At 37.4% G+C, this 22,920-nt stretch overlaps 1 protein-coding gene and 2 long non-coding RNA genes across 5 annotated transcripts in view; 1 reads left to right on the top strand and 2 right to left on the bottom strand.

Annotated features, from left to right (window-relative positions):
* Positions 1–22,920, top strand: part of LOC309846456 — a 644,888-nt gene that overhangs the window by 503,853 nt on the left and 118,115 nt on the right. The window lies entirely within an intron of this gene.
* Positions 1–22,920, bottom strand: part of DENND4C (DENN domain containing 4C) — a 143,905-nt gene that overhangs the window by 72,118 nt on the left and 48,867 nt on the right. For all 3 annotated transcript variants that reach the window (XM_082695351.1, XM_082695350.1, XM_082695352.1), the window contains exons 3-9: positions 22,077–22,329; positions 20,249–20,318; positions 18,335–18,504; positions 6,396–6,634; positions 4,133–4,199; positions 3,002–3,060; positions 1,815–1,959 (exon numbers count right to left, since the gene is read on the bottom strand). In XM_082695351.1, the coding sequence (XP_082551477.1) occupies positions 1,815–1,959; positions 3,002–3,060; positions 4,133–4,199; positions 6,396–6,634; positions 18,335–18,504; positions 20,249–20,318; positions 22,077–22,329 (1,003 nt within the window). The remainder of the gene's footprint in view (positions 1–1,814; positions 1,960–3,001; positions 3,061–4,132; positions 4,200–6,395; positions 6,635–18,334; positions 18,505–20,248; positions 20,319–22,076; positions 22,330–22,920) is intronic.
* On the bottom strand, positions 9,521–11,805 carry LOC309847021. Its single transcript, XR_014302266.1, has 2 exons — positions 10,828–11,805; positions 9,521–10,610 (listed from the first exon to the last, which is right to left on the bottom strand). It is a non-coding gene; the product is annotated as an uncharacterized lncRNA (long non-coding RNA).

The following is a 22,920-nucleotide window of genomic DNA, read 5'->3' as shown; positions in this document are numbered from 1 at the left end:
GCTGGAGCAGAGCAGAACAAGGCAACAGAATAGCAGGAATCATCAGAGGACAGGCAGGCAGACAGAGCCACTCCCACAGGACGTTGCAAGGACTTCAGATACCTACAGTGAAAACTATCTTCCATTCAACAAAAGGTACATTACACCTGCAACTATGTAAAAAATTTTAAAAACAAAACAAACAGGAAAATGTGGCACCCTTTGACTTTTACTGCTCAATCAAAAATAGGGTCCTTTTTACAAAACTACCCTTTGATTCCATCAATGTTTGTTATGGGCCTCCATTAATCCTGGTGTTCTTTGATACTCAAATCATTCTCCTTCTGAAGAATTTATCCTGTCATCATTCCTTTCCATTTTTTCTTCTTTAAATGGTAAATTGCCAATCTTCCTTTATCAAAGGTTTTGCATGCAATTCAGGCAAGTTCTCCAACAATTGCCAAATCCTCATTTATCAATGGTTTTGCATGCATTTCAGAAGTTCTCCAACATTGGTTACACAAATTTCATGCAATCTTGCATTTTACATGGATTTCCCATTATATAGTACAATTGTTCCACCTGCTCTTGCACTGTATTGCTGAAATCGAGAGACTGGGCCACAAAGATTCTGCCCAACGAACATAGGTAAATACTGATGTTTTACAGGAAGGAGTGGAAACTTTCTAAAACTCTTCAATTCATTAACAAATGCACATTCTAATGGCATTCGCTTTCAAATGCAACTGCGGAAGTTTGAAAAATTAATACACAACAAAGATCTCTGCTCCCCATAAACTATCTCACACATTGGTTACTTCAGTTTTTACTCATAGTAGCATTTCCCCGACCAAATTAAGATCGTGGAAACATACCCCAGTTGTTGATTTAACAGGTATTTATTGAGTGCTCACTTACTCCATGCTATGAAGCTGTGATTAGAGCTGAGGACACAAGGATAATAAAGAGATAGGTCTTTATTTCCATAAGAGTTACATTCTTAAAATGGGGAAGGGAAGACAGGAGAGTCAGCTATTTTAAATTAAACATATAATGAAAAATAAAGTTGGAGAAATGGAACATCCAAAATTCTATACAATGATCTATAAAGCCCTACATGATCAGACACCTAATTCCAATGGGAAATCATCAAAAAACAGAGGAAGACTTGATTTAATTTTATCTACATTTTACATAAGAGCTAAGCATTTGTACATTATCCTATTTCACAATCATTTAGAATGTTACAGGCTCGGGGCACCTGGGTGGCTCAGTGGGTTAAAGCCTCTGCCTTCAGCTCGGGTCATGATCCCAGGGTCCTGGGATCGAGCCTCGCATCAGGCTCTCTGCTTGTCAGGGAGCCTGCTTCCCCCTGTCTCTCTGCCTGCCTCTCTGCCTACTTGTGATCTCTGTCAAGTAAATAAATAAAATAGTTAAAAAATAAAAATAAAAATAGAATGTTACAGGCTCACAATTAATCTGATTAAAAGTTAAAACAGGGAGTAGTATATAATTCATATGTATAATTTCAGGGCAAATGAAACTGGCCAGAGCCTCTTATTTAAAATAGAAATCTTTATTCATGAGTTTTTGTTATAAAATCGTATAGATTCTCTGAAGTACTCTAACATACGAAAAATCAGAAACTGAAATTTTCTCTCATATAGAAATCATTTTTTTTCTTCTTTATACTTACTATTTCCCTTTGCCACTTCTATTATATTTACGTTAAACGTTACCTGGCAATTTCAAAGTTGCTTTCATTGAAGGAAATTTCCCTTTAGAGTAAATACTCTGTCAGTTACTCAGTACTATAAAGAAAATTCTATACTTACGGCTACGACAGCTTCTGCTACTCCAGTCAACACAGCTGGCCTGAGAGAATGCAGCAGAATCTTACTCTCAAGTAAAACAAAGAGCAGCAGGGTCGCACAATTCTCAGGACCCAGATTCATTAACAAGGTGCTAAAGTTGGCTCCACTAAGAGAAAAGAGAAAAAGATGATTGTAAACTACTTTGCCAAAACATGTTAAGATTTGCTTATTAAATTATTTCCTAAATATTATGATTGAGAATCTAGTGCTAATTTCAAGTCCTGATTTAGTTATCACTGAGAAGTAGTAAATGTAATGAAATAATATAACAGAATGATTCAAACTCATCTTTTCGTAACAAAGAGGAGTTTATGAGGGAAGATTTTCCCCAAGAAGCATTTGAGTTGAGCTCAAAGAATGGAATTTAGGGAGAAGCCAACATATGCAGAGGCAGTGAAACAAGAAAAGCTACCATCATTTCCAGGAAATTGAAATACACTTTCTATTACTAAAGCACAGTAAGAAAGGGGCAAGAGATTATGTCAAAATAGAAACAACACAATTTTTTTGCATTTTCAAAAGGACACCTGAATGCAGTGTGGACAAAGAAATGAAAGAAGAGGAGTACCAGCTAAAATGTTAGTAACAAAGCTGTCCAGGCAAGAGATCATGCCACCCTGTACTAGTGATGCAGATGAACAGATCTGAGATATTTGGGGAGGTTAAAATCAGTTTACTCTGAATATTTAGCTATGAACTGGATAGGAGGAGGGGAGAGGAAACGAAAAGGGAGGTATTCCCTACACCCAATCTTGCAACACTCGTAAATACTTCATTTTTTTTTTAAAGATTTTATTTATTTATTTGACAGAGAGAGATCACAAGTAGACAGAGAGGCAGGCAGAGAGAGAGAGAGGGAAGCAGGCTCCCCACTAAGCAGAGAGCCCGATGAGGGACTCGATCTCAGGACCCTGAGATCATGACCTGAGCGGAAGGCAGAGGCTTAACCCACTGAGCCACCCAGGCACCCAAGTACTTCATCTTTAAAGGGTGGATGGCCACCACCCATCTAGCTATCACAGACAGACACATTAAGGCTACGCTTATGTAAAAATAATACTTAACTTTATTATTATAGCTCTTAAAAATATTTTAAAGCATTCTTCTCCCAAGTGAATGGATATATCATTTTAGATACTACTGATTACCTTAGTGGTAAAGGTGTAGAAACTGGCTGTGATAATATTAACGCATCATGGACTGAAAGCTTCAAAAAAAAAAAAAAAAGATGAATTAATCAACCCAGTTTTGAAACCTAAGTATTTATATCAAGGGTAACACTGAAAGTAGTTTAATATGCAGACTGACATAGTTTTAGAAATATACTAAGATATAAAATGATAGCTGTATTTACTCAAAGGTATTATATTAGTTCTTTTAAATTAAATTGTTAATTCAACTTAATTTTGATTTAGTTAACTGTTTAAGACAGTTATTTTAAAATTATGAAATAACTGCTTTTTAACAGCTTCAAGTTTATTTACTCTATAGACTGGTAGGCATTTGGCAATTGATTACTATACATTAAAATCTGCTGAAGTACATAACTGAACTGAAGTACATTCAAGATTAACAACATTTGCCTTAATGCCACCATATTACATATAATGTTGATAACATCTTAGAAAACAATTTTTAAACAGCTTGCCTCTATAGATCAGTACCACTCAAAGCACCAGTCTGCAAACTGTTATTGGTCCAGGAAATGATTGCATATAACTGGAGAGCAAGCCACTCAGGAACTCTAATGGCAACACTGCTCCCACCCCCAAGTACGTGATGAGAGGGCCCCTCTCTTTGGACAGGGTACAGACATGTTCATGTCTACACTGCTCACATGCTAAGGTGCACATTTCACAAGCTGTAAACTTATATACATCTGCTACTGATTGGAAATAAAAAGAAACTGGTCCTTTAACACATAAATGTTTGAAGACTACTATTATAGATTATTTCACTTTTTCCCTCCAACCGCATATCATTTCATATTTATTAGCTGCTCTGACTTAAAAACATGCCCATAACACAATTCTGGGTTTTACATTACTAAAATCAGCTACATAAAAGCCACGCACAGACCAAAGATGATAATGTCATAAATCAAAGACTATATTTCTTCCAATTCTGTACACCCAAATAAAAGGTAAAATATAAGAAATTCAAAGACTTTATGAACACATATTGCTCCACCTCAAACTCAAAGGGCCACAGAATCCACTATGCAATGACTAGAGTGAAGATATGCAGAGCTTCCCTCAAACACATTTGGTTTGGATTACCTGTACGAGGATTCTTGGTCTTTGTGGTGAGGGAAAAGGGATGTTTTGCATGAAGTGTGAAATGTGCCTAGAAAAAAAATTAAAATACAGATCATAATTACTTTTCTAAAATGTTTCACTGTTCTCAACAAATATTTCATTCATTCATTCATTCATTCATTTATATCATTCCAGATCTGGCAAAACCACTTACCTAAAGTTTATTTTAAATTTATCTAGCATAGATAAATGTATTCATCCCACTAAACTTCTGAAATGCACAATGTATTTCCTGATTAAAAGTCTTTATTAATATACCCTAATACTGTCAGGAAAATAAAAGTAAGACAAATATAGTTTTCATGAAAGAAGCTAATTTTTATTGTCTGGTTACGAGTGCTGGTATGAGGAGCAACTAACTGTACTACAATAAATTAAAACTAATACTGAATTTAATTCCAGTAATTAGTGGTGCCTGAGTGGTCCAGTTAATAAGCATCTGCCTTTGGCTCAGGTCCATGATCCGAGGGTTCTGGAATCGACCCTGCTTCAGGCTCCCTGCTCAGTGTGAAGCCTGCTTCTCCCTCTTCCTCTCCCTGGTTTGTGTTCCCACTCTCACTGCCTCTCTGTTAAATAAAAAAACTATAATCCAAATAATTAATTAAATATTAATTCAATCAATAGTTATTTTCTCATAACTCTGAGCAGACCACTTACCCTATTTCTCCACCTACAAAGAATGCTTCTTAAGTTTCCCCAAAGTTTTGAGCTCTCAAGAGCCACTAACATGCAAAATATTATTTCATCTGAGAAAAAAATATTGATCACATATACTGATTTTATTTCCTCAAACTATTCATAGAACCTTAATTTTTCAAAAGACTGCTAATTTGTCCCTAACATTAAGTTTTACTTCAAACAATTTTAAGCTAATTTGAAAGCTCAAAGTTTAATCTAGAACTATGAACTACTAATAAGGCATCCCAAAAGCACAACATGAAAGTCAAATAACTGCCCCTCCCTTTCCACTAACTAGTATGATTTGCTGACATTCTTTCTCCTATAATGTGAAATTTCTGAAACTGTATGAAAAATCTGTTTATGCATACTGTATTTCCATAAAGCTCTTGACACCTTGTTTGTCTGGAGGATAAATAAATCATTAATTATAATAAACAAAAATCAGTGAAGTCAGAAAACATGGTTTTTTTTTTTTAATTTTATTTATTTATTTGACAGACAGAGATCACAAGTAGGCAGAGAGGCAGGCAGAGAGAGAGAGAGAGAGGGAAGCAGGCTTCCTGTGGAGCAGGGAGCCCGATGCGGGGCTCGATTCCAGGACCCTGAGATCATGACCCGAGCCAAAGGCAGCAGCCCAAACCACTGAGCCACCCAGGCGCCCCATGAAAACATGTTTTTTTTTAAAGTAAGCTCTGCACCCAACATGGGGGCTTAAACCCATGACCCCAAGATCAAAAGTCAGATGCTCCACCAACTAAGCCAGAGGATCATGGGGGAATAGAGGGAAAAATAAAACAAGAGGAAATCAGAGAGGGGAAACAAATCAAAAGAGACTCTTAATCACAACTAAGGGTTGTTGGAGGGGAGGGGGTTAGGGGATGGAATGACTAGGGACATTAAGGAGGACTTGTGATGCAGTGAGCACTGGGTATTATAAGACTAATGAATCACTCAACTCTACCTCAGAAACTAACAATACACTTTATGTTAACTGAACTTAAATTTTAAAATAGAAAAAAAAAACAAAAAAATTAAAGGCAGCAGCTCCACATATATTTTTCTTGCTTACAGAAGATTTCCATGACAAAGGGAATTACAAACAGAATGAACATTAGGATCTCTCAATGCTAAAACTCAAACCTCACTTTTAGCATCAATTAACTCACCCTTATTAATTTCTACATCAGTTTAGAGATGCTTTATAGTTAGAACCAGGAATGTCTACTTGCATGATTCAGGTGTTTATGTGTGTAATAGCTACGTTTCTCTTGGTTACCAAGAGAATGAATAGGAAGGACACACACACTGTATAACAAGTTCCTTCTTCAGCTGAATTTCCAAAAGATTATTATTTGATCATCCTAACTACCACTCCTCAATTTTAAAACCCATGATTCAGGTGAGGAAGGGAACAAGTAAAACAGTAAGGTGACTGTGATTTTTCTTCCCTTTAAACTTTTCTGCTTAAAGTCGGGTAAACAATGAAATGTATACATATACAACCCATTTTCCCACCAGACATCTTTCTAATCATTATACCTACTTTTCAATAGGAAGAGGGTGTGGTCCAGACACAGAAAGTTTGTAGATAAACATGAGAAATTTTCTAAAAGCTTCAAAAAAAGGCCAGTGTGAGAGTAAACAAATGCATTTGTTTGAATTGATGGATTTGGAGACCGCTTTTCTCTCCACAGGGGTCAACAAGCCCAGCTGCATAAGCTGTTTCTCCGTCAGAAGTTCCCGAGAATAAGGTTCATAAAACTGGATGGCAGCTCCATAGACCTACAAAGCAACAGAATTCCATTATAAGACTCGAGTTTGTTTTTAAAAATTTGTTTATCTCTCATTACAACAGAACCACTAACTTAGAGTAGATATGACAGAGATGATAAGAAAAAATCTCAAATGCTGCTGGTGGGAACATAAAATGGCACAGTTGCCGTGCAAAACAGTTTGGCAGCTTCTCCAAAATTAAAAAAAAAAAATAATTACCATATGATCCAGCAATTCCACTAGTAAGAATACGTCCAAAAGAATTGAAAGCAGGGACTAAGACACTTGTACACCAGTATTCACAGCAGCATTAGTTACAATAGACAAATGATGAAAACCACCCCAAAGTCCATCAGATGAAGGATAAACAAAATGTGGTATATACATGTGATGAAATGTTATTCATCCTTAAAAGGGACTTAAGTTCTGATAGATACTGCAACATGGATAAACCTTGGGGACACTATACTAAGTGAAATAAGCCAGACACAAAAGGACTTATTCCACTTATATGAGCTACCTAAAATAGGCAAACTCATATAAAGTAAAAGAGAGACTGCCAGGAACCAGGGGCAGGGGTAGGGGAAGTTCCTGTTTAAGGTAATCAAAAAGTTCTGGAGACAAATAAGGATACCTCTCTTTTATAAATCTTAGAACTACTTAGTCTATCTATCTAGAAAGACAGATAAATATACACACATATACACACACGTATATATGCACACACTATATATATATATGCACAAAAACACGTGTGCTTTTATCACATTAACCCTTTACAAATACAACGCTCCTAGATACAATTATTTCAACGATCTTGAGGTTTGTTTTTTTTTTAAAGATTTATTAATGACAGAGAGAGACACAGCAAGGGAGGGAACACAAGCAAGGGGAGAGGCAGAGGGAGACACAGACTCCCCGCAGAGCAGGGAACCCAATATGGGGCTCAATCCCAGGCTGCCAGGACCATGACCCAAGCTAAAGGCAGACGTTTAACAACTGAGTCACCTAGGTGCCCCTCTCAAGAGATTTTTTTTTTTTTAAGATTTTATTTACTTATTTGACAGACAGAGACCACAAGTAGGCAGAGAGGCAGGCAGAGAGAGAGAGAGAGAGGAGGAAGCAGGCTCCCGCAGAGCAGAGAGCCCGATGCGGGGCTCGATCCCAGGACCCCTGGGATCATGACCTGAGCTGAAGGCAGAGGCTTTAACCCACTGAGCCACCCAGGCGCCCCGCTCTCAAGAGATTTTTAACATTATGACAAAAGCATCTCAATGAGGCTTTGTTGGTCTCTACCAAAGTAAATTTAGTAATTCTTAAGTGTTTGAAGATCTTAAAATTTTTATGTATAGTTATTGTTTTAGCAGTCCATCGCCTTAACCACTCGGCCACCTCGTCCGCTAGTTATTGTTTTAAATGAGAGAACTATAAATAACTCTTAGCTAAAGACTTAACTTAGCTGTAAGCAACCAGTTAATATAGTATTGGCCTTCATTGACATTTTACTTATGTTCCAGACATTATGCTGGACACTTAACCTTCATTATCATTAATATGGAGGTTTTAAACTTATACCCTGTAGAATGAGGCCAAGGATGTGTTTTACTTGATCCATAAGAGTCAACACTGGTTATACTTTTCAATAAACTATTTTATCAAATTTCATAAGAGAGCTTTTAATTTTTAAATTTCTAGTAAATTCATAGTTTTAATTTTTATATCTTAAAATAATTTCACCATCTTTCTTATTTTAAATTATTAATTTGTCATTATTACCGCTTTATGCTTTTTGTTCAATTACTATTACAAATAAAGCATATACATGTCTTTTGGAAAATATATACAGTCTTTTCCCTCAGGATATGCTCAAGAATGTAACTGCCGGGGCACAGAGTTGTTTCTTTTTCTTGCTGGTAATGTGTAAGTTCTTTAATACTCTGGACACAAGACACCGTGTGTGTGTGTGTGTGTGTGTGTGTGTGTGTGTACACATAGATATTGCATTATTTTCTCCCACCCTGTGGCCTGCTTTTTTTTTTTTTTTGAAGATTTTTACTTTTATCTGCAGAGAGAAAAGAGAAATATGCAGAGGGAGAAGCAGACTCCCTGCTGAGCAAGGAACCTGATGCGGGGCTCGATTCCAGGACCCTGGGATCATGACCTGGGCTGAAGGCAGACACTTAACCAAGTCACCCAGGTGTTCCTGTGGTCTGCTTTTTCATCATCTTAAGGGTATCTCTCTCTCTCTTTTTTAAAGAATTTATTTGAGAGAGAGCATGAGAGAGTACATGCACAAGCCAGGAAGGGGCAAAGGGACAAGTAAATTCACGGACCCTGAGATCACAACCTGAGCTGAAATCAAATGCTTAATTGAGCTGCTACCCAGGAAACCCTGGTATCTCTAAATAAACAGATTGTTTTTTATTCCAGTGGGGTTCTACTATTCATCTTTTTTCTGTTTTAAGATTTTATTTTTACATATTTGACAGAGAGTGTGCACACATACACACAAGGGGCGAGGGTGGGGAGAAGCAGGCTCCCTACTGAGCAGAAAGCCCAATGCAGGGCTCCATCCCAGGACCCTAGGATCACCACCCAAGCCAAAGACAGCCACCCAAACCAACTAAGCCACCCAGGTGCCCCTCATCTTTTCTTCTAAATCTAGTGTTTTTTTTTTAATCCCAGTTTACATATAGCGTTACATTAGTTTCAAGTGTACAATACAGTAATTGAGCAGTTCCATGTATCACTCAGTTGCTTATCAAGATAAAAGTGTACCCTTCAGTTCCTTTACCTATTTCAACAATCCTCTCACCTTCCTCCCCTCTGGTAACCATCAGCTTGTTCTCTATAGGTAAGAGTCTAGTTTTTTGGCTTATCTCTTTTTTCCCCTTCGTTCATTTACTTGTTTTGTTTCTTAAATTCCAAATATGAGTGAAATCATATTTTATTTGTCTTTCTCTTGGTTTCATTTAGCATTATGCCACAATGTTGCAAATGGCAGGACTTCATTCTTTTCTGGCTGAACAATATTCTATTGTATATACATACCACTTCTTCTTTATCCATCAATAGACACCTGGACTGCTTCAATAATTTAAATACTGTTACAATAAACATAGGGATGCACATATCTCTTGTATTTTTAATTTTCTAAGAAACCTCCATACTATCTTACACACTCACTATACCAGTTTGCATTCCCACCAACAGTGGACAAGGATTCCCTCTTTTCCACTTGCTCACCAACACCTGTTGTTTCTTGGGTTGATTTTACCCCTTCTGACAGGTATGAGGTGATTATTTTATTGTGGTTTTGATTTGCATTTCCCTGATGATGAGTGACATTGAAAATCTTTTTTTATGTGCCTGTTGGCCATCTGTATATCTTCTTTGGAGAAATGTCTTTTCATGTCTTCTGCCTATTTTTAAATTGGTTTATTATAGGGATTTTTGCTGTTGAGTTGTACAGGTTCTTTGTATATTTTGGATACTAACCCTTTATCAGATACTTCACTTGCAAAATATCTTCACACATTCAGTAGGCTGTCTCTTAGCTCTGTTGCCTGTTTCCTTTGCTGCGCTGAAGATTTTCACTTTGATGTAATTCCAATAGCTTATTTTTGCTTTTGTTTCCCTTGCCTCAAGAGACATATCTAGAAAGAAGCTGCCATGGCTTATGTTAGAGAAATTACTGCCTATAATCTCTTCTAGGATTTTTACAGTTTCAGGTCTCAGATTTAGATCCTTAATCCATTTTCAGTTTATTTTTGTGTATGGTTAATAATCTAGTTTCATTCTTTTGCATGTACTTGTCCTGTTTTCCCTATGTCATTTGTTGAAAAGGCTTTTTCCCATTGCATATTCTTGCCTCTTTTGTTGAAAACTAATTGACATAGAATTGAGGGTTTTATTTTTGGACTTTCTATTCTGTTCCATTGTTTTATATGTCTATTTTTGTGTCAGTACCTTACTGTTTTGATTACTACTTTTTTTTTTTTTAAGATTTTTTAATTTATTTGTTAGAGAGATACAGAGCACAAGCACAGGCAGACAGAGTGGCAGGCTAGAGGCAGAGGGAGAAGCAGGCTCCCTGCCGAGCAAGGAGCCCGATGTGGGACTCGGTCCCAGGACGCTGGGATCATGACCTGAGCCGAAGGCAGCCGCTTAACCAACTGAGCCACCCAGGCGTCCCTGATTACTACTTTTTATTATAACATGAAATCTGGAATTGTGATGTCTTCACCTTTGTTTTTCCTTTTCAAGACTCTTTTGGCTATTCAGGGTCTTTTGTGGTTCCATCCAAAATCGAGGTTGGTTTGTTCTAGCTCTCTGAAACATACCATTGGTATTCTGATAGGAGCTACATTAAATCTGTAGACCATTTGGGGTAGTAAGGATATTTTAACAGTATTTTTTTCTTCTAATCCATGAGCATAGGCTATCTTTCCAGTTCTTTGCATCATCTTCAATTCCTTTCATCAACGCTTATACATTTCAGAGTATAAATCTTTCACCACCAATCATGCTTATTCCTAAGAATTTTATTATTTTTGGTGCAGGTGCAAACGGGACTGCCTTTTTAAATTTCTCTTTCTGCTGCTTCATTATTAGTGTACAGAAATGCAACAGATTTCTGCACAATGATTTTATATCCTTCAACTTTACTGAATTCTATCATCAGTTCTAGCAGTTTTTTGGTGGACTCTTTAGGGTATTGTATATATAGTATCATGTCATCTGCAAATAATAAAAGTCTTTTACTTCGGGGTGCCTGTGTGGCTCAGTGGATTAAAGCCTCTGCCTTCAGCTCAGGTCATGATCCCGGGGTCCTGGGATCAAGCCCCACATAGGGCTTTCCGCTCCACAGGGAGCCTATTTCCTTCTCTCTCTTTCTGCCTGCCTCTCTGCCTACTTGTGATCTGTCTGTCAAGTAAATAAATAAATCTTAAAAAAAAAAGTCTTTACTTCTTCCTTGCTGATCCCTTTCATTTCTTTTTGTTGTACAAGTGCTGTAGCTAGGACTTCCAATACTATGTTAAATAAGTGGTGAAAGTGGACATCCTTGCTCGTTACTGACAGGGGAAAAGCTCTCAGTTTTCCCCCATTTAGGATGATGTTCACCATGGGTTTTTCATATTTGACCTTTATTATGCTAAAGTATGTTCCCTCTAAAGCTACTTTGGTTCAGAGTTTTTTTTTTTTTTTTAAAATATTTTATTTATTCATTGGGCAGACAGAGATCACAAGTAGGCAGAGAAGCAGGCAGAGAGAGGAGGCAGAGAGAGGAGGAAGCAGGCTCCCTGCTGAGCAGAGAGCCCGATGCGGGACTCGATCCCAGGACCCTGGGATCATGACCTGAGCCGAAGGCAGCGGCTTAACCCACTGAGCCACCCAGGCGCCCTGGTTCAGAGTTTTTATCATGAATGGATGGTTGTACTTTGTTCCTACTGAAATAAGCATATGATCTTTATCTTTACTCTTACCGATGTGATTTATTGCATTGATTGACTTGCAAATATTGAACCACCCTTGCATCCCCAGGCTAAATCCCACTTGATTGTGATAAATGATTTTTTTAATGTATTCTTGGGTTCAGTTTGTTAATATTTTGTTGAGGATTTCTGCATCTATATTCATCAGAGATACTGGCCTATAGTTCTCTTTTTTTATATTGTCTATCTGGTTTTGGTACTGGCCTCATAGAATGAATTTGGAAATTTTACTTCCTCTTTTACTTTCTGGAAAACTTTGAGAAGAATAGGTATTAATTCTTTAAATGTTTGGCAGAATGAATGTGTGAAACCATTCATTGGTCCTAGACTTTTGTTTGTTGGGAGTTTTTTTATTACGATTCAGTATCATTGCTAGTAACTGCTCCATTCAAATTTTCTCTTTCTTCCTGATTCAGCTTTGGGAGGTTCTATGCTTCCAGGAATTTATCTAGGTTTTTATAGACTGGTAAGTCTGTTGGCATATAATTTCATAACATTCCCTTACACACTTAAAATTCTTTGTATTTCTACGGTGTCAGCTGTTTTTTCTTTAATCTGTAATTGAGTTCTTTTTTTTTTTAAATCAATGAATCCAGCTAAAGTTTTATCAATTTTGTTCATCTTTTCAAAGGATCAGCTTCCGGTTTCATTGATATATACTACTGTTTTTTTTTTTTTTAAATTCTTAAATCATTTATTTCTGCTCTAATCTTCATCATTTCCTTCCTTTTGCTTCATTATTTCCTTCCTTTTTTTGGTATTGAATTTTGTTTCTTTCTTCTTTCTCTAGCTCCTTTAGGTATGAGGTTAGGTTGCTTGAGATTTTTCTTGTTTTTTTTAAGATTTTATTTATTTATCAGAGAGAGAGCACAGGCAGACAAAATGGCAGGCAGAGGCAGAGGAAGAAGCAGACTCCCTACCAAGCAAGGAGGCCGATGTGGGGCTCCATCCCAGGACGTGGGGATCATGACCTGAGCCGAAGGCAGCTGCTTAACCAACTGAGCCACCCAGGCATCCCAGATTTTTCTTGCTTCTTGAGGCAGGTCTGTATTGCTATTAAACTTCCCTCTTTGAACCAGTTCTGCTGCATCCCAAAGATTTTGTACTATTGCATTTTCATTTTGATTTGTCTCCATATATTTTCTGACTTTTTCTTTGATTACTTGGTTGACCCATTCATTGTTTAGCAGCATGGTATTTGACCTCCATGTATTTGTGTTCTTTCCAGGCTTTTTTCCTGTGGTTGATTTCTAGTTTCACTGTGTTGTGGTCAGAAAAGATGTTTGGCGTGACTTCAATCTTTTTGACTTTGTTGAGACTTGTTTTGTAGCCTAAAATGTGATCTATTCTAGAGAATATTCCATGTGTTCTTGAAAAGAATATGTATTCTACTGTTTTAAGATGAACTGTTCTTAATGTATCTATTAAATCCATCTAGTCCATGTTTCTTTCAAAGCCATTGTTTTCCTTGTTTTTTTTTTTTTCTGTTTGGATGATCTGACCATTGTTATTGTATTATTACTGTTATCGTATTATTACCAATGAGTTCCTTTATAGTTGTCATTAACTGTTTTACCTGTGTTGCACCTGCACTGGGTGCATAAGTATTTACAATTGTTCTAACTTCTTGTTTGACTGTCCACTTTAAGAGTGTCCCTCTTTGGGACACCTGGGTGGCTTAGTTGGGTAAGCATCTGACTCTTGATGTCAGCCCAGGTCACGATCTCAGGGTTTAAGACAGGGATCTGCACTGGGCGTGGAGCCTGCTTAAGATTCTACCTCTCCCTCTTAAAAAATAAAAACAAAAAACAAAAAAACAATGTGTGTGTGTGTGTGTGTGTGTGTGTGTGTGTGGTGCCTTCCTTGTCTCATTACAGTCTTTCCTTTTTATCAGGGTACCTGGGTGGTTCAGTCATTAAGCATCTTCCTTCAGCTCGGGTCATGATCCCAGTGCCCTGAAGTTGAGCCCTACGTAATGCTCCCTGCTCTGGGGGCAGCCTGCTTCTCCCTCACCCGCTTCCCCTGCTTGTGCTCCCTCTATCAAATAAATAAATAAAATCTTTAAAAAAATGTCTGTTTTATCCAACATAAGTACTGCTACCCCTGATTCTTTTTGACATTTGCATACGAAATGCTTCTCCACCCCTTTATTTTCAATCTGCAGGTATCTTTAGTTCTGAAATGAGTCTTATTTTTTTTATCCATTCTGTCATACCTTTTCCCTTTGACTGGAGCATTTAATCCACTTACATTCAAAGTAATCATTGATAGGTAAGTATTTATTGCCATTTTGTTACTTGTTTTGTGGTTGTTTTTATAGGTCTTCCCTGTTCCTTTATTACCTTGCTCCCTTCTCTTACAGTAGGTTTGCTTTCTTTAGTAATATACTTGGATTCCTTTCTCTTTATGTTTTGCATATCGACTACGGGATTATGATTTGTGGTTACCATTAGGTTTGTATATAAGACCTTGTGCATATAGCAATCTATATTAAGTTAATGGTTGGTTAAGTTTAAACCCATTCTTTACTCCTCTTCTTCCCATGTTTTAGAAAGATGGTGTCATACACATCCTTTTATTTTATGAGTCCCTTGACTGATTTTCACAGATGTTTCACTTATGTTTACTGTTTTTATGCTTCCTACTTTTTTTACTTTTATTTATGCCTTTCCTTCCCACTCAAAGAGTCCTATTTAACATTTCTTATAGGACTGGTTTAGTGTTCATGAATTCCTTTAACTTTTATTTGTCTAAGAAACTCTTTATCTCTCTTTCTATTCTGAATGATAACCTTGCTAGATCGAGTATTCTTGTCTGCAGATTTTTCCCAATCAACACTTTGAATACATCATGCCACTTCCTTCTGGCTTGCAAAGTTTCTGCTAAAAAAAATCTGCTCATAGCCTATGCAGTTTCCCTTGTATGTAACTGTCTTCTCTCTTGCTGCTTTAAAAATTCTCTTTATCACTACTTTTTGAAATTTTAATTATTAAGTGTCTTAGTGGGGACCTCCTTAGTATGATTTCATTGGGACTTCTCAATGACTCTTATATCGGGATTTCTGTTCCCTTCCCCAGATTTGGGAAGTTTTCAGCTTTTACTTCGTCAAATAAATTTTCTGCTCCCTTTTCTCTCTTCTCCCGAGATCCCTATAATGAGAAACATATTATGCTTTTAGAGTCATTGAGTTCCCTAAGCCTACTCTCATTTTGCATAATTTTTTTCTCTCACCTGCTCAGCTTGATACTTTCTATTAGTCTGTCCTCCAGGTCACTGTTACATTCTTCTGCTTCCTCTTGTCTGCTATTTATTTCAAATAGCTTATTTTTTTCTTAAAGATTTATTTATTTGACAGAAAGAGACACAGCGAGAGAGAGAACACAAGCAGGGGGAGTGGGTGAGGGAGAAGCAGGCTTCCCACTGAGCAGCAAGCCCAATGTGGGGCTCAATCCCAGACCCCGGGACAAGGACCTCAGCCAAAGGCAGATGCTTAACAACTGAGCCACCCAGGAGCCCCTCATTATCCAGGTATTTTTCATTTCAATTATTGGTGTTCTTTATCTCCAAATGGTTCTTTTTTATCTTTTTTAACAGTCTCACTGATGTCCCTCCACTCTTTTCTCAAGTTCAGTAAGTATCTTTATGATCACTAGTTTAAATTCTCCATCAGGCTTATTACTCATCTCAGTTTCACTTACATTTCTTGCTTTGGTTTTGTCCTGTCCTTTCATTTGGGGCATATTCCTATCTCCTCATTTTGTCTAACTCTGTGTCTGTTTCTGTGAGTTAGGAAAGTCACCTAAGTCTCCTGCTCTTGAAAGTAGTGGGATGGCACACACAGTACCTATTAGTTTTGTGCTGGTCCTCTTCCACAGAGGATGTACCAGTGCTGCCAAGACCAGAACCAGTTAGAGCTGACCTGCAGAGAGCATAACAACGTGCATGCATCCTCCACAGGAGGTGACCAGCCATCACCACCAGGACGGAAGCCCCACAGAGTGCAGAGTCCTGAGACTTGGTGTTGGCAAGCTTTGTGCCGGTCTTCTGGGGAAGAGGACTCACAGCACTAGGGCTGAGGCAGGCCTGGCTGGAGAAGCGGGATGCCACTAATCAACTTAGATAGTGAATGATTCCCACTGGTAGCTGTGTGTTTATGCTGGGAGGTCAGGAAAAAAAGCACCTGCCAGCTCTTTTGCTCTGTCGAAGTCACTTCGGGAAACCTACCCTTAAAAACCCACTCTGACATGAAAAATAACTCTCCCTCCTTTAGGGACCAGGCATTTAGCAAACTGCTGCTTCAGAGCTGTCTAACTGTGGACTGTTTGTTGTGCTATCTCTTTAAGAGTGAGGACTCAGGGCGCCTGGGTGGCTCAGTGGGTTAAAGCCTCCGCCTTTGGCTTGGATAATGATCCCGGTATCCTGGGATCAAGTCCCACATCGGGCTCTCTGCTCAGCGGGGAGCCTGCTTCCTTCTCTCTTTCTCTCTGCCTGCCTCTCTGCCTACTTGTGATCTCTGTCAAATAAATAATTTTTTTAAAAAATCTTAAAAAAAAAAAAAAAAGCGTGAGGACTCAGTTTCCTGTCACTCACCCTGCTGTCCTAGAACCTAGTCTGCTGATTTTTAAACTTTCAGGCTTTAAGTCCCACTGGTTTTAAGAACCTACGAAATTCAGCCCCTCTAGTTTTCGGAGCCAAATATTATAGAGATTCGTCTTACCCACACAGGCTTCTCAGTGTGAGGGTCTGTTTTCTCTCCCCTCTTGGGGCTGGTGATGTCCCTCTCCCCCCTTGGAAAGTCCATGCATGTCCCTTTAGCTCCCAACCACTTCTCCACCCTTCCTACCCTTTTTCATGTGGCCTCTTCTCTACATTTAGTTGTGGAGTTTGTTCTGCCCATTTGCAGGTTGTTTTCTGGGTTATTTACACTGATGTGAGTGTTACCTAGATATATCCACGGGATGAGGTGAAGCCAGGATCCTCCCAACTCTGCCATCTTCTGTGAAGTCTGGTAGTACTTTCTCTATGCCATTAAACTGCTTATTGTTTACTCCCTCCATTTTAGTATATCATTTGTCTTCTGAGCCTTAATGCTGTCATTGAAAAATTAGCCAACAATCTCATAGCTGTCCCTTTAAAAATAAGTATGTCTCTTCTTTCTGGTTGCTTTTTTTCTTTGCTGTTCTATGGTTTCACTATAATAGCAACCTTTCTGCTGTAAGTTTTACAAGTATACCTTTAGTCTAAAGATTCAATTTTTCAGGGGTGCCTCGGTGGCTCAGTCCTTAAGCACCTGCCTTTGGCTCAGGTCATGATCCCAGGGTTCTGGGATCGAGCCCCACCATCGGGCTCCCTGCTCAGTGGGCAGCCTGCTTTTCCCTCTCCCACTCCCCCGCTTGGGTTCCCTCTCTCACTCTCTCTGTCAAACAAATAAAAAAATCTTTAAAATAAATAAATTGAATAAACAAATAAAGATTCCATTTTTCATCAGCCCTGGAAAACAACCAATCAATATCCCTTAAAATGCTCTCTCTCCCTTTTGTAATCTCTCCTTCTGGAATTCATTAAATATCCACTGATCCTTCTGATTCTATCCTCTACATTTTTAAACTCTTTTAGATGTGCTTTTAGGGGGGGTGGCACGTCTGAGGTATCTATCTTGCACTTCATTTATTTTCCCTGCACGTATGTCTTATCTGCTATTCAAACCATTCAGTGACTCTAATTTTAAGGACCATATTTTTCATTTCTAGACGTCTGATTCTCTTCCCTGTCTACTCATTTCACAAAATACTCTGTTTTTCCCAGATGTTTCAAAATCTTCAATCATTTCAAATATATATTTAATTTATACCTTTAATATTATCATTATATCAATTCAATATATTCAGGGTCTAATCCAGCTTTGTATAGTATCTTGCTGATTCTTCCTATGGTAGTTATGTCTTCTAACTTTTACTATAATACCATCTTGAGGCTTGGGTTTAGGGGCTATCTCTCTAGGAAGACTTTGTATTTGCTTCTGCAGAAGCTCCAAAGGTCGCTGCCTCCTGATGCCAATTTTCATGGTGACTTCTCACCTTGGGCACTGTAGTACAAATTCAACCCATAATAAACTGTGGCCAAATAATCCTAACATTCAATAGACTGACATATTTATTATTTTATGGGATAAAAACATGGACAATATAGGTTTAATAAAAGAGGAAAAAAATACCTTTTCAGCAGAAGAACCTGTCAGGACAAAAGTTGAAAAAACTGGAAGTGGGTATTTAGTTTGAGGATCCCAACATTCTATAGTAGCTCCCATGGGAAGGCAGAAGAGAGGTACAGATTCTGACAACGGAAATGACTCATAATCATCTTCTGGATATCTAAAAATTAAACCTTTTGGAGAAAGGAGACAGTATTAAATTTTTTTCAAGAGTTACTTTCACATAAATTATATGTGATGCATATTAATAGGATATTTTAATAGCAAATTTCATGAAAATATTTATGTGTGAAATTTCAAAATAATTTTCCTCTTGCCATATCAGAAACTTAAATTAATTAACAAGTTTACCCTTTCTTTTTTAACTCATGGACTTTTCATTCATTGTACGTTCATTGTAACGTTAAAATGTACAAAATATACAAGTTAAAACTCTATTCAACAAGACCATCAATTTTAATATATTTTCTTCTGTATACCACAACATCTTATAGAGTGTGGTAAGGAAAATTCACCAACTATTTCAGTAAAAAATTCAGGGAAGGGTTAAGTGTTACATAATCATGACAAGGCAATAGAAATGATCAGAGCCCTTACTCATCTTGGGACAGCAGCAGTGTAGAAAGTATTCAGCATGAAAAGTAAATGAGACCAAAACCCTCTGTCTGAGTAGAGTATGTGAGACCAAGGAAGCAGGAGGAGGGGGGCCTCGAGCAAGCTAACAAAGCCCCTTCACAATCAAGTATCTACAAAGCTCTGATGTCTCTAATATGCAGACCACCTGTTAAGTTAAAACTCCTGAAAATTTCTGAGTCAAAATTCAGTGTGCAAAGCTCTATATTCTAAAATACGTCTTTTATCGAATACCTGAATACTTTCACAAAGCTTATTTCAGTAAGTGTTCCTTTTTTAAGTTACACTCTCACCACACACACATACACATACAAACACAATTTAGGAAATCACATACAATCAACATATCACAGCAAGATAAACAGTATCACATTTTAAAATGATACTGAAATTTGTAATTATTATTTGCTGCCTTTATTTTTATACCATAAATTAAAATGGTCTGACTTATTGTCTTTAAGAAGACAATCAAGATTTTTCAGATATGGAATTGCCTGACTTTCTTGAAGCAAAACAAACTGTGCATGATCAAAAAGTCAGTGACACTGCTTCTTTTCACAAGGAAGTTTTCCAGTATTTCTTCTATTTACAACTGGAGCATACCTGTATGTTCAGTTTCTATCCCACCATACCAGTGGGATGAAGAGGTCACACTTAAATCTTTACAGCCCTTGACACTTTACTGTGCAGTAAGAATGTGGCGATAGATTTCTCAAACACTTCATGGCAGAAAAGTTTCTCAGGCCCTCCTCTCCTCCATATAGCTGATTCTTTGCAACAAAGGAAAAAGGAAGCAAGTCCACCTTTCATGGCAAGTAACATGAGGTTTCAAATCAGACACACAGAGATAAGAGAAGGAAATATAAGAAGTAAAGATGCAGTTTGACACCTTTCTGATTGCCAAAATAAAAAGGTCAGAGAGAGTAAGCAGTTTTCCATTGAATTGTTAAATCTATTGGTGTAGACTAAAAGCCTGATTGTTCATTTCACCAATGCTTACTGGGATGGTAATTTCTATTTAACAACATATTTGGGGGAGGGTATAATATTAATATATCTTGTAGTATGTAATGTATTTAAGGAAACTTGTGCCTTTACATGCTAATATTATAGATAATTCAATTTATGAATTGAACAACCCCATAAACCACATAAGGGGGCATACACTGTCTCTTTTAACCAAATAAAAATCTTGGGTGAACATGACCACTACACTATGGGAACTAACCAAATGTTAATGTACAACAATAACTAGAGTAACAATTATTTTTTAAATTTACTCACCAGCTTTATATGCTATTGCATTAGAAGCAGGCACAGACTTCTTATAACACAGAAATACACTGGAACCCCACTGTAAAACATAAATTATGTTTAAAAAAGAACAAAGAGTGTAAATAAATTGATTTTTTTAAAGACTTTATTTATTTATTTGGCAGAGAGAGAGATCACAAGTAGGCAGAGAGGCAGGCAGAGAAAGAGGGGGAAGAGGCTCCCTGCTGAGCCGAAAGCCTGATGTGGGGCTTGATCCCAGGACCCTGAGATCATTACCTGAGCCAATGGCAGAGGCTTTAATCCACTGAGCCACCCAGGCACCCCTAAATTGATTTTTTTTTTAAATCTTCTAAAGGTTCTGATTATCAGTGAAATCTATTTAAAACATGTTTATCAAACAGACTACAGGGGTGCTTGGGAGGCTTAGGGAGGCTTAGTTGGTTGAGTGCCTGACTCTTGGTTTCAGTTAAGGTTGTGATCTTGGGGTCCTGGGATCAAGCCCCATGTTGGGCCCCATACTCAGCGGGGAGTGTGCTTGAGATTCTCTCTCTCCCTCTCCTTTTGCCCCTCCTCCTGACCCATGAATGCTTGTACACTCTCGCTCTTTAAAATGAATGAATAAATCTTTTTTTTTTTTTTAAAGACTACAGACTACAGAACACAGCAAAACATGAAATTCAGAGAATTAAAAGAAAGGAGTAAAAAAAAACTGTTGCAAAATTAAACTGACATAAAACAGTTGCAAAAAGTTTAGAATGCTGTAATCAGACACTCTGAAAGAAATGGCACAAAGCTGAGTGGGCCCTGGAGCCCAGACTAATATTATCAAGGTAACTGAGGTACTATGAAGTCATTACCTCCAGAGGCAAACTGTCTTGACCAATACCCAGGATACATTAGTCAGTCATCTTTGCCTGTATCCCACTAAAACTAATAATAGTTTTATCTAAAGATATTTTTCAGAATAAATCTGACCCAACAGTAAACCTCAGTCTCATAAAATTATAAATCAAAGGTGTATGTTCCATGTTCTTGTTCATGAGAGCCCTTTAAAAAAATAACTATGTAGGGATGCCTGGGTGGCTCAGTTGGTTAAGCAGCTGCCTCTGGATCAGGTCATGATCCCACTGTCCTGGGTTCGAGTCCCACATCTGGTTCCTTGCTTGGCCAGGAGCCTGCTTTTCCCTCTGCCTCTGCCTGCCACTCTGTCTGCCTGTGCCCGCTCATGCGCTCTCTCTCTCTCTCTCTCCGACAAATTAAAAAAAAAAAAAAAAAAATATATATATATATATATATATATATATAATAAGCATGTAGAGAGTGGGGGGCCTAGCATGCTTGGTAGAGCATATTACTCTTGATCTTGGGGTTGTGAGTTCAAAACCCCATGTTGCATGTGGAGCCCACCTAGAGATAGAACTATAAAACTTAGGAAAGCAAGAATGTAAAACTGCAACAATTTAAATAAATAAATAGGAAGTTCCTATCCAGTCTCCCTGTGGTTGTCCATGAAGACACCAGTGAAACACAAAAGGTAATAAAACATCTGTACTGATGTAAGACAGGCAATATTAGCACATACCAAAAAAAATTTTTTTGAATCCCTGATTTTAAGTATTTATTTTCTCAATGAAATTATTCTAAAAATCAGATAGCTAAGGATTTTCAAAACTATTATGAATCATAAAAGTTACAGACCTAAAAATAATAAAAACCACAAAAAATATAAGCAGAGTAAATTCTACACCCAATAATAAACAGGAGTACAAAAATTATCCTTTTTTCGGGGTGGGAGCCAGTACATATAAAACTAAAAATGAAACAACTATATTCTTACCATTCCACAATTTAAGTTTTTGTCAACTTTGCAGAAAGTATGAGGAGGGGTTTCTCCTTTACTGGTTACAATAACACAGATATCAGTTACAGCCAAGGAATTCTGGGGTCGAATTAAAGGAGCCCTTCGATAAGTGATAAAGATTCTTTGTGAAGTAGTTGAACTATTGTTGACATTGGCACAGCGACCATAGGGTGTGGCTTGGATCACTTCACATCCAGGAATAAGCCTTTCTTTCCCTTCATATAAAACTCTGCAAGGCAGGGAGGGGAGAAATAAATAAATACAAGTTAAAAGCTGGTTTTCAACAAACAAAAAAATGGTGGGAGGGGTTCTTCTACGGTTTCTCAAATCTTAATTATGAACCAAAAGTAAGATTACTACTTTGGGAATTATAGATCTCTTTACTATTTTTCAAGAGCTGGAATATAATTTTAAGAAAAGTAAATAAGATCCAACAACCTGATTTTTTTTTTACTGCTTTTTACAAAAAACATATGAAACCACACAATAAGCATCCTCAGATTGATTCCTAGATCAAGCATTCAGATGTTTTCACAAAATTTTCCTTCATAATTCCTGTCAAAACTTCATCTTTAAAAATCCTCTGACTGAAAATAAATAAATATATATAAAAATTATTTGACTGAAACTATAAAACATGGTTTAAAGATATTAGAGATGAGCTAATAAATAAAAAGTCATCCCATGGTCATGGATAAAAACACCTAATATTTAGTAAGATGTCAAGATTTCCTGAAGAGATCTACAGAGTCAACAAAATGCCCATCTAAATCCTGGCTGCTTTCTTGTGTAGAAATTGGTAACATGAGCCTAAGCTCAT

Source organism: Mustela nivalis (assembly GCF_964662115.1).
Source record: "Mustela nivalis genome assembly, chromosome: 13".
Taxonomy (NCBI): Eukaryota; Metazoa; Chordata; class Mammalia; order Carnivora; family Mustelidae; genus Mustela; species Mustela nivalis.
The sequence above is the reverse complement of the archived record's forward strand: the minus strand, read 5'-3'. Positions and strand labels throughout refer to the sequence as shown.